Source organism: Atta colombica, unplaced genomic scaffold (assembly GCF_001594045.1).
Source record: "Atta colombica isolate Treedump-2 unplaced genomic scaffold, Acol1.0 scaffold27, whole genome shotgun sequence".
Lineage (NCBI taxonomy): Eukaryota > Metazoa > Arthropoda > Insecta > Hymenoptera > Formicidae > Atta > Atta colombica.
Window position 1 is genome coordinate 3,298,460 of NW_017259370.1, and position 12,758 is coordinate 3,311,217.

General features: G+C 35.4%; 1 protein-coding gene across 1 annotated transcript in view; it reads left to right on the forward strand.

The window, feature by feature from the left end:
- The window catches only part of LOC108689390, a 40,236-nt gene that overhangs the window by 21,576 nt on the left and 5,902 nt on the right, over positions 1-12,758 (forward strand). Inside the window, exon 3 of the mRNA XM_018196142.1 lies at positions 9,044-9,162. Coding sequence (XP_018051631.1) covers positions 9,044-9,162 — 119 coding nt within the window. The remainder of the gene's footprint in view (positions 1-9,043; positions 9,163-12,758) is intronic.

The window sequence follows — 12,758 nt, forward strand, 5'->3', positions numbered from 1 at the left end:
AGATTATCTTGCGGATTATCGCTTTCCCCAGAGAGCATCCCTCGACAAACGGACTTCTTATTTTCAATCGTCTAAGATCGATTTTTATATAATATTGACAGGTCCGATTGATCAAAGTGAATAAAAGACATCGATGGACATTTCAAATTAAGTTAATATCGAGATTTTTTAAAATAATTTATGTATTTAGTGATTTTTGTTTGTAATTAATGTTTCAATTAACGATATTAGTAAAATATAGCAATCTCTTATATATTTTCTCACAAATTTGTGAAAATTATATTATGCTTGAGATGAATTTCTTCAAGAAATGCCGTTAAAAAGTAAATATGTTAATATTATTAAAGTATTATTTCAATGTTTGTATATATCTTACACATTATATTATATACCATTATTGTTATTGTATAAAGACAAAATTCTTATGATTCATCAATTCGTGCTTCTAATCAATACACTTCTCACGGGCATAGCGCACGTTTGTAATGTTTAGAAGGGAAACGGAACATACATCGTTCGCCTCGAATTACAAGGCGGGCGAATCACAGCAAGTGCGATATCGGGTGTCCTACGGATGCTTGGACATTGTACGGACGATATATCGATGCAAGATTCATCGGTCTCCCGGCATTCGGATTTGTGATTCGAGATCGTCGATCGCATTCACATGAGGGTTTTAGGGGCGCCGAGGGTTTTCCATGATTTGCTTCTGCACGATCTGTTAATCCTTTACAACTTAATCTGATTTTAAACATACAGTTGTGTATAGCTTTATTTCTTTTGATACAAAATTGTAACACCATGCAAGCATTGCAATTTACTTGTAAAAATCATATATTTTAATATTTTAATCAATTATTTCAAATTTCTAAAAAGTTTTAAGATTTTAAGATAAAAATAATCTTTAATCTAACTCGTTAAGTTAAAACGTGTAATTATTTAGTGATTAGATAAAACATGTCATTAAATATAATAAAAAAAAAAACAATTATTCTATTTTAAATTCAATAGCTTTTTGAATCTACTTCTGCATATAACAATGATTGTCTGAAATAATAACGTAGGTACAAAAATGCAAATGAAATAACTCGAGTCGCCCTGAATTGCCGATAATGACACTGAGTGGTCCTATAATAACTGAAATGAATAAATGATAACATGCGTACGGCATACGTAATAACTCGCTAATACATGTCGCTGAGTTTCGACGAGAACGTGGAAATAGGTTGAACAAATTTGGCGACGCGAACGGCGATGCGTATATGGCAGCGTAACGAACCGAGTAATCACGTTAATACGTTAATCGTGCCCCCTAATTAATGAGACTCAATGCAAAAGCTATATATTATTCGCAGAATATATGCTACTCTCCACTGTGAATTAAATAATTCATTCGAATCACTGAAAAAAAAAAAATATATGTATTCCCATTAATTAGCTTTTAGGCAAAGCTTCATTATCGAAATATAGCTTCCTTTTTTTTACTACTAGAAAAAAAAATAAAAATATGAATAAATAAAAAAATTAACAAACTATTATTGGAAAATTTAATAGAAAATAGAGAATTTTTACATGTTTTCACTCATCTACAACAATGATATAACTTAAAAAAACAATTTTCCAGAAAATAAATCTCTATATTTTGAATTATTAAAATATTATACTATTAATTTTGAAATGCAATTTTGGTATAATAATTGATTATAGAAGAATATAAATTTTTTAAGTATGTTCTTTCTTATTTTTTAATGTTTCTATTCTTTTTGTATAAACAACTAAAAAAAAATGGCAATTTTCTAATTATGTCATTGTTATAATAAAAAGCATTGTAATACTTTATAACACTAAGAAATAAAATTATAAGTATTTAGAGATTTGAAATAAAGACATAAAATCACAAATTATTCAGCAAGTTTATGTCAATACTACATTTGATAGTATTTCCGTTTGTAATGCAGACGAAAGGAAGTTTAATGCAGTCACACACGATGCAATCTAGGAAACCATCTACTATCACAAGGGAAGATTGTAAATATACATCTTCGCGTGTGACCAATTTCTCCTGACGGATTAATCAGGCCTTAGTTCGCGCGACTTGATGCAGATGTACAATGCAGCACGTCCCACGATCGCAATTCAGCTAATCCCGCGGAATTTAGGTGCCGACGCAATTCGCCCGGTCACGGAGAAAGCTGTCCGATACTTCATTCTGACAAGCAGATGGACCGAATCAGCGCGGCGCGGTGCATCGCATCACGATACGTCGAACAACGATGCCATTCCGTCGAATCGCTTCCTCGGAAGGACAATGACGTTTATCGTCAGTCTATCGATTTTACGTCCGCAGTCCATTAACCCGGGATTGGATTCGCGATCACTATGCGCGTTCGTTCCCTCGAAACTACGAACCTACAATCGGCGGAAACTTCTTGACTGTATGTTATCGCATTATACTTGGCTGATCAGCGATATTAATGGAAGATGGAAATTTAATCATGTTTCGTTCACGGTAACTATCAGATAATTATGTTGAATGTGCTGTAAATATTAGGATCAATAAAATAATTTTTCGCGAACTTAAAAATACATTGTTTTTTTAGGAATGATAAATGCGTTTCAAATTATTCATAATTCTAAATTGATCGCGGCTCTACAGGAAAAAAAATTTACGATAAAGTACAGAAAAACTACATAGATTGAGACAAGATCTTAGAAATTCTTAATTTTTCATAGATATTCATGTCTGATAGTGGGACGTAGAGTGGCGTTGTTTAAGAACAGAGGGATTTCTTGGTTTTTCAAACAAACAATGTTACTCTACGTCCCACTATGAATATCTATAAAAATCATAGAATTTCTTATAATTAATTTTTATCTCAATCTATTAGTTTTTCGTTCGACCAGGAGGTCATCTCGTTCTGAGAGACACTGGCGTAAAGAAATGCTTGCAGAGCCATTGTCATGAAGGGATGCTGCGCGTCCAGCGTAGCAGAGCTGGGATGGGATTATGGCGGGGCAATGGACCAAACTACCGGATTATCGGGTAAACCGGCATCCCCTATGCGCAATGTGCGGCCAACACGGTCACACGAATAGCGAAACGCGGGCTATCGTTCACCGATGATGATACCCTCCTCGCCTCGCTTGCGAAACTGCAACCACGCTTCAGCGGTTGCACTGCCGCTTGTGCGTCCGAACCGGATTTTCCGAAATTAAGGTGAGCATGATACGACGGCAGTGAGCCATGCACGATAAAGCTGCCGTGGCTGCATTCGCGCGATACCTTTGACACTTGACAATCCTGGCACAAATTGATATTAGGACGACAATATCTGGTATCAATAATGGATATCTAGTCGGTAACATCTAGTATCAATAACAGAATTACTTGGTGTTTGTTGCCCAAGCTACAGATTGATTGTTTCACAAACGCATTGCCTGAGGAAATACGACATCAACAACGAAATAACAATGAATATTTTAATAAATTAATAGTATGTAAAAAGTATTCAAAACACAATGTATATACAAAACGTATAGTAAGAAAGAAATAAAATAGAATAAATTTTCAGGATGAACTGGTAAAAAAGTAAAATTTTAATTTGAAATCGTTATTGATTTAAGATCACTTTCAAATATGATTAATTCATTGTTCATGTATTATTTTGAATTGATATTTTGCTCGAAACAATCGTTCACCATATCGTCGTATCACCATATTCGATACAATATTTTAGCATTATTTTATTTTTCCATCTGTTAAAACATTATAATATTTCAATTTATTTTTCAACGTAAATTAAAAGATCCTTCTTCTCAATGAAATTTTGTATTACAAAAAATTATATATATTGTACTTCATTACGATTGTTATCAATTAATATTGCTCTCTTTCCTGTTCAATTTCGTCAATAATGAAACACGTTTGCTCGATAATGAAACTCCAAACGCGATTTAATTACGTCAAATATTTCTCCAATTGTCCGCGCAGTACATACTTTGGTGAACTTTTTTGTGAACTACTTGTATAAAACGCGCGCGAAAATCGATCGCACAAAATTATAATGGGCGTTAATGTCGTTTTCGACGATAATTAAGCATGCTTCGTGACACGCGGAAGTGGAGCAGGAAAATAGATGACGGGCGTGACTGAGGAAGAAACGTTGCAAAATTCCCCGTTGCCTCCCTGTGATTGGAGGGATGTTAAATTACCGAGAAGAGAACTCGCAAGCGCGCTGCAGAAAGAGAAGAAGGAAGTCATGGCGACGACCGCGCCAACCGCGCGTGGGATCCACTTATTTAATCAACGGCACTTAGACCGATATAAACGCGAGTCGCAGTGATCTTTGTGCGCATAATATCGGCACGATGGTTGTTCCGTTCCTTGTTATTGCAGTGCGTGAACGCGACGATAACAATGCAATCGCGGGACTCTGCGCGAAAATGCAATGTCTCACTTCAGAGAACAATTTTGCAGTTGTAACAGCAGATCCAACTCATTTTTTCGATATCCCGACTCGAAATGAATCTTAGAGCCGAGAAAATTAAATTCGTGAAACTTAATTTAGCCTCAACTTTAATTGCGAGAGACATTAACTGCAGGAGAATTGCGACGCTTTGTGCGAAAGAATTTTAATATCTAGGATTTAAGTATGAATAGAAAAATGAAACATAGGTTGATTTGTTGTATCTCTAAATTTTGCAATTGTTGATAATTATTTTCATTCAAAAAATGTGGATTAACACCATTCGGTGTTTCTATAATTTTTAACATTCTTAATACTGTAAGTGTTAAACTACGATGTTAAATCCATCTATAGTATTAAATTTCCATTTTATTGATGTTTAAATTAACACGAGACTTATATAAACACCGCAGGTAGTGTAAATCGATATCTATATTTTTTAGTGTTCTTAATAATTATATCAAATTTATTCCCTTATTTCAAGTGTTAAAGATAACTATCACACGCGACAGTTCAGTTTCCGATAAAAATAACATAAACAAGACAGAAAAAGGTTTCCATTTCGCAAAAAAGGAAATCATAACTACGACGGGCAATTGGAATCGTTAATGCACAAATTGTCCACCTCTGGGCGTTTCAGTGTTTGAACGCCGATAAATTTGCATGTTCGACAGGAAAGGGCAGCCATTACACAAGCCTGCGACCGTTTTCTGATCGTTTCCGATCCGCGAGAATTGGTTCAATTTGTTTGATTGTTCTTCTACAGAGGAGAAAGGAGGACTGCAAATGTGGTTGCCATGTTTCCATAATTGCGATATTTATAACGTAAACATATGCAAAATAACATATACAAAAAAATAACATATACAAAATGTCGTTATTTTCTCGTAAATTTGAATAATGAATGCTGTTTGAAAAACATTCTCGTTGTAGTAAAACTTTTACTAATTTCTCTATTAAAATTTAGTCAACGGTTTGTGAATTGGTTTACTCGTTCGAAAAGGAAAAAGTCCTTAATGTCCATAATAAACAATAAACACACTTTCTGAGATCAGATATGCATCGTCTTGGAATTACAAAATATACAGATGAAAATTACAGAAGCGAAACGGGAAAAAGGGATCGGAAAGAAAAATAGATGGAAGAAAAGAGCGCGGAAACTTTGGCCGAGAAATTCCGTCCTTCGTCCCTTCGGCTGTTTGTATTCCACCCTTACTCGCAGCCCTTAGCAATCGCGGTTGCTTCTTTTTGCTCCACTTTGCACGTGCACGGTCGTTTACTTTTATTTTACTTTGTTCGGACTTCGTCCTTCTGATCTACTCATACTCGAACTTGAATCGAAAACGGAAATTGTGAGATTCGTGCGTGATCTTTGCTTATTAAAGTAGCAAAGAGGCGGATATTGGCGTGTCATTCAGTATTTCCGATACGATATACAAATAATTGGTGAATCAAGATATTTCTCGATTAAAATTAAAAAGCTAGCTTAAGCTTCAATCAGTTTCTGCCTGATATCTCAATAAATTTAGCTCGAGGGAAATCCGAGAGCTGTAAACATTGATCTTGTGTTTTTTTTTGTTGTCTCTCTAAAGCTTTCAATTACTGTCTAACTATATTAAAGTTTTTTTTCCGAAGAGAACTGAATTATAAGCTGTTTACGTCGAACACGACTAAGTCAATTCCGAAGCAGATCTTAATACGTAAACTATTCTTATTTATTTGTATTTTAATAACAATACATAGAGAATTAAGAAGAACTATTAAAATTAAAATAAGTAATTATATCTAGACTGAATTAATTAATCATATATAAAATAGCAGAATATGATGCGTTAAAAAATTGTATCATGATGGTCGGATCAAACACAATCATTATAATATAACACCTGCCACGCGCTATAATATATCGCAGCATAAAACGCTAAATAACGTATATTTGATCGAATGGATGCGAAAGTGCTCACTATTCCGACTAATGCAATTCGATGATTCGCGAAACATCATTAAAGACCAGTAAACTCGACCGTGAAGCACGTTCGATTGGTTGCTGCGGTATCGAATCAAGAGAAAGAGAAAGAGAGAACAGTAGAATCGACACTGCAAACGTAATCATGCGAATTTGATCGGCGAGCAAGCGAATAATTGCGCCAGTCTATCGCGAATTGTAATTTCAGCTTTATACATACTTTATGGCCGCAGGATAGATTTTCCGCGTTGCAGAAATATGCTCGGTTTCACAAAATGTGTGATCGTCATATACGGGCAAAAGTTGGAAAAACTAACGTGTAGAAAACTTCGGGAAACGAAGTTAACTCAGTAATATGGAACTTTGAATTTTTAATATGTTAAAGTCCAGCGGAGGATATTTGTTTGCGTACCGTAGTAGTTGTTACCGTAATTTATTTCTCAACTGAGTTAGAAGTAGAAATATGTACTTTTGAGCTGACATTTAAATGTAAAAAATATGCGGTTTCATGAATCGATCTAACCGAATTATGTATATAACTGAATTGAGAGATGGATGGAAAATTTAATTTATTCAAACTCATTTTTATATAAAATTAACAACAGTAAAAATAGTTTTTGTAATGTAATCAAAATCAATATTTGAAAAATGAAACTCAGTTTTATACATAACATTATGTATATAGATTGGCGCACTCGGCAATCAAAATCTAATATAGTTCTGAGGATCGTTTGATTACCACGCGTCGATTTGACTATTGGAAACGAGGATAAAAAATAAAAAGGAAAAAACAGGAAACGAACGTTAATCGTGAATTTGTTGCACCACTCTCGATTCGTATCGAAATGGAGGGACGAGGTGGAGGTTCATCTGAATCTCGATATTCCCGTTTACGTGGCTGGAATGCAATTCCACGAGATTCGATAAAATCGTGCTTTCTCCCTTCTCTCCTCTTTCTCTCACTCTTAGAGAATGTCCCCGCTGACTGTTCCACTGTTCCGGAACGGCGAATCAAGAAATTTTGGCAACGAACTATCTCGTGGTAACCTGAAAAAGAGGGAAGAGAGAGAGAGAGAGAGAGAGAGAGAGAGAGAGAGAGAGAGAGAGAGAGAGAGCAGCTCTTCCAACCCTTCATCTTTTCGACTTTTCCGTATGTTTCTCTTCTCGCGTCTTGCTACCCTCACTCTCTCATAGCTCAAGGGAAGAAGAAGGTGCATTCTTGCTGACAGATGGCAATTTACGACGTATCGTAATTTCGACGGAAATGTATGGTTATCTCGCGGAATATTTGGGGTGCCAGCAAAACTGTTGCCAAGAGAACTTTGCAGATGCCAGGTAATAGTAATGAAGAAGCGAAATGGTTTATGTTGATAAAGCGAAATATTTACCTCGGTATGTGATTCAATATTGGATTTGCAGCAAAATCCTGGAATTTCACATAACTTCTGGGATAATATTATTTTATTAATTTCTCATGAAGATATTATATTAAAAATACTGAAAGATGAATACGTACGTAATACTTTTTTATTGTTAGAGTAAAATCTCATTCTAAAAAATTCTCACTCTAAAAGAGTACACTGAAAGAAAAGATTAGCTACTGCAGTAAATGGTAAAATGGCATAACATTTTTAATTGGCTGCAGCAGCCAATCTTTTGTTTTCAATGTAGTTATAAATATTTAGAAAATTTAAATTTCTACAACTTTGTTAACAAGAAATCGGCATTGGAATCGAACTAAGTTTCATCCATCCATCAGTTTCTGCCAAACTGTCAAGCGAAAGAAGAACAACATGTTTCTCATGAGATATGTGTATCGATTAAAGAGCGATTTATCCACGTTTGCGGGATAGAAAATCCTCGAGATGACGAATGTCTGTATCGCGTGTGAAGGAACTGTAAAAGGAGGAGAAAGACATGACGCGGCGATTCTTTCCTCTTCGTCGCGAGGGAGGCAGAAACAGCGCTCGGTGTGTGGTTTCAATATTTCGGTCACATAGCCGAGGTTCGGGAAAGCCGAAGAGCGGAAACCGGATCACCGCGGTGGGATGCATGGGATGGAAGAAGGTCGAGAGTTTTTTTTTCTCTCGCGAAGGGATACGTTCGACGGAAAGGCGTCCTCCTCCTTCTGCAGAGGAACTCCAACAAATCTTCCTTGGGAAGCCTCGAACTCGTCGAAGCGCCACGAAGAAGTCCCGACGAAGCCTTTTTTCCAATCCCGTCTACTTTATTTGAGAGTGCTATAGCATCTCGAGCGAGCTTACTATCGACGTTCCGCGTTCTATTATCCTACACCGAGAAGAAAGAATTGCTTGGTGGAACAAAATACGTTCAACTGAAAATAAAATCAATGAAGTAAGTTACGTAATTAATGTGACATGTTTTGTCAATAAAGATATTATAATTATGACAATTATGATGCATTAATAAAATTGCATCAGCATACAGTTTGCTTGATAAACTCGATGTATCTTATTAAATAAAAGTTACATCGCAGTTCACTTAAGTAGACTTTCTTCTCAGTGCAGTGTTTTTGATGTTACGAGTACATTTGAAATTTTTTAATGGAAGACGATGAAATATTCAAAACATGACTTACTCTTTGTTGCAGGTCCTTTTGTTCCCTGAGGAGGGCTGGGCGAGAAGCGCAAGTAGTTCCTACTGGACTCTGACGCCATTCTGGTGGAGCCGGAGCCGGTGTAAGGTCGTTGAAGTCGCTGGAACAAGAAGGTGAGAAAGTTATTATTAAATTACAGTTGCGTCACCATATACAATTTTATAGTTTAGAAACAATATACAACTCCTTAAATATCTCGTATTTTATCTGACAATTTCGCTGACAATATCGCTTCAAGTCATCGATTCTTATTCATTCGTTTATATCACAATTATCATGTGATATCCGTGTTTACAATAGGTAATACGAATCTTGATTGTTCGAGATGCACGTCGTATTATCCATCGAGATAACGAGCTCATGGGAACACATCGTGTACGTAAAGTGGATAGAGGAAGATAACGGGAACGGAGACAGAATACCGTATAACCAGGGTAAGGTGAGAGGGTGAGACCTCTCTCTTCCCAGTGGTCGTATCACTTTGGGAAACTGGGGCCCGTCTAACTTTCCGACGTCCATAGATTTTGGCGCCGTTAAGATCGCCAGTTGACGGTCGAAGCCGATAAGGGCTCGCGATTTATAGCGATTCGTTGGATCGCGCGCGTGCGCATGTGCAGAAGAAAAGACGCCCTCATTGTCTTCCTTCGAATGCTGAGAGCCATAATAAATCTTGAAGAGGTGGAGACGAGTCGGCAAGCAGGCTTTGGACCCATGTGATAAAATCGCAATGCTTTACGACGCCTGGGATCGAATGTCGTACCTCGAATTCTCAAAGAAATTATCCCACTTTTTTTTTCGTATAAACTCGTTTGCGAAAATATTACGCACTATGTTTACGTTTATAATTAATAAAACATACTGAAAGAAGATATTTAAATATCTTTTGTTCTCATAGCAAATTATCCGTAATAAAAGACATTAAAGTAATATTTATTTTAACTCAATTTCTCTTTTCACTGTTAAATTCATGTCAAATTGTATTCAATATAAGTTATTTTTAATTATTTTTGTAGTACTGCTCTTAGTCGATATGTTATTAATTTAATTGATTAAAACTGAATAAATTAATTTAACTGAAGTTGAAGAATTTAACTCAAGAAAATATATTACAATATATAAATTTATTAATATCTGTAAATAAACTAATGCCTAAATCCTAAGCAGAATTGTAAGGCTGTTAACATATTCCTATAAGACTTGTAAGAATTTTTAAGTGCTTATACAATATCTTTATACAATATTTTTACAGTTTCTTACTAGCCATAAAATTTACAAGAAATCATAGATATTTAATAATCGTACGTTTCACAATACATACGCATAAAATTAGAACATTAGTCATAAGTTCTTATAAGTTTTACGAGAACACGTTATGAGTCTTACGAGTTCTGTTTAGAATTGACCCATAATTTCGACTTAAAATTAGTTTATCATTTACTAATTGCATACATTAATATGGACGTTGTTCGTTTTAAAACTAATCATAGGATTGATTTACATTTTGACACACACGGAAGTTAAAAATAACAAAAGTTTGTTTTTTTAATTTAAAAGATTGAGTTGCCATCTTTAAGATATCTAACAGTATTATATAATTTATTATTTCGAATAAAATGATCTTCGAATAAAATATTTCTTCTTCTTAAAGAAGCATTTAAACAAAAACATATTTATTAGTATTAAAAAAGTATTATATAGCTCGATCGTTTATATCAAAGATAGAATATCAAGAGAATTCGTACTAAAGGCTTTACTATATTTGTATACAAGCCAAACTCCGATTGATGCATAGTCAAAATTGACTTCGGAGGCATCCTTAGTGGCATAACCGTCTTCGTAGGATCGGACGGAGTTTGCGAAGACAACCGAACTTGTCTAAATATCCCTCGGCTCTGCTACGAAGTGCCTGTATTCCTGGTTTCGCAACAGTAACCGAGCTACGAGAACCGAGCTGCTCGTCTTAGTAAACATGTGGTATAACAGCTCTTGGCAGTACAAATCAATTCCCACGCCCCTATCCGTGGACACGTGTACAGTTCGCGTTATTCTCTGACAGGGATACAAACGGTATTATGCCGTGACTATGTATTTTGATCGATTGTTCAATTTACTTCAATCTCTCTGTTCTAATCCTTGCAGAAAGACGTTCAGATTCAAATAATTTTTAGGTCAACGAAAATTTTCAAGATTGAAATATCAAGATGAAAGCCACCTGAGATATCGGAAGTCGTTTTCAATCTTCATTGCTTGGTCAACAAAAATTCTGGTTAGAGCAGATATCTATCTATACCTAAGCCGACTCAAATCTCGGAGATTGTTACTCCATTCTAATCTTCGATCGCTGCTCGGTCGACAAAACTTTACCAATTTCACGTTGGAACATCGAAATCCAATTGATCCCCAAAAATTACTATTTTATAGCGATCCTCATCATTGCTCGGTCAACAAAAGCTTTTACGACGGGACGACAGTTCGATCTGCTCGTTGGTCGAGAAAATCTCACCCATTTATCTTCATCCAGGATTTCGACCTCTCACGCGGTGCAATCGACTGCAATCAAATCCAAACCGATTGGGGATACTCGACAAATATGTCGCAATGAGCTCGTCAATTTATCGATAATAAGCCAATACATGTTCTAGAAAGCAAACAATCTCTCAAGGGTATCGATAATATAACATTAATTATCAACGTAATTATTGTCGCTGATTGGAGTTCGTGATTTTACTAACACTGACATTTGATTTCACTCAGTTCCATTTTTCCTTCAAATTAATTGATACTTATCCCTTAAAAAGTATTCTTATTACAATATCTTATTCATTTATTTCTTCTCTCAACTAATAGACATTCATTGCCTAATTATTATTTATGATATTACATGCCAGCTTGTAAATACGTGACGTCGTTATAAATAAATAGCATTCAATCTCATTCTCGCATTTAATTCATTTTTTTTTTTAATTAATGGACATTAATTTTAAGTATTCGAATGTTCACTGCTAGTTGTTACGTCTATTAAAAGTACTTCGTACGAGATCGTTGATAACGTCAAAGTTGAGAGATCGAGGGTCGAAAAACGTCCTCAAGGTATGTGTTTACATTACGGGCACACGAAGTCACTATCTACTATGCCCGTATTGTGCGTAAACGCTAGGAAGTGACGTCTACGTGCCTTCCTTCGACGGTTCGGATTTTCCCTTTCCCTTCGAGAAAAGCCGGAGAAATCAAAGCAATCGGTGCGAGCGCGACGGACTTCTAGAGTGTCGGATCTGCTGCCGTTCACCTCAATGGAAGCCGTTTAAACTTTTAATGATCGTCGCTGGTCCTCGAGAGGTATCTCCGCCGGAATAAGCCCCTCGAGTCTATCATGCGGGTATTGGTGAACTTTAATGCCTCTCCCTCTTCCGTCTTCAGTTCACTTTCTTTATGCAGGAAAAAGATTTTCCTTTTTCTTGAAAGTTTTCAGATAGAATTTTTAAATTTCATATTTTTATTATTTTTGTTTGCGTATATATCATTATTTAATTTATATTTAAAAGAGGAAAAGAGAAAGAAGTATCTTTTCTATAAAAATGTATACCTTTTAAATTCTTTAAACATAAAAGAGAAAACGTAGTTTTAATGCGAAATTTTCATATATTGAATTTATTTCTAAAAAAGATTTGGAAAAACAATATATTTTTTATAAATAAATGTATATAATATA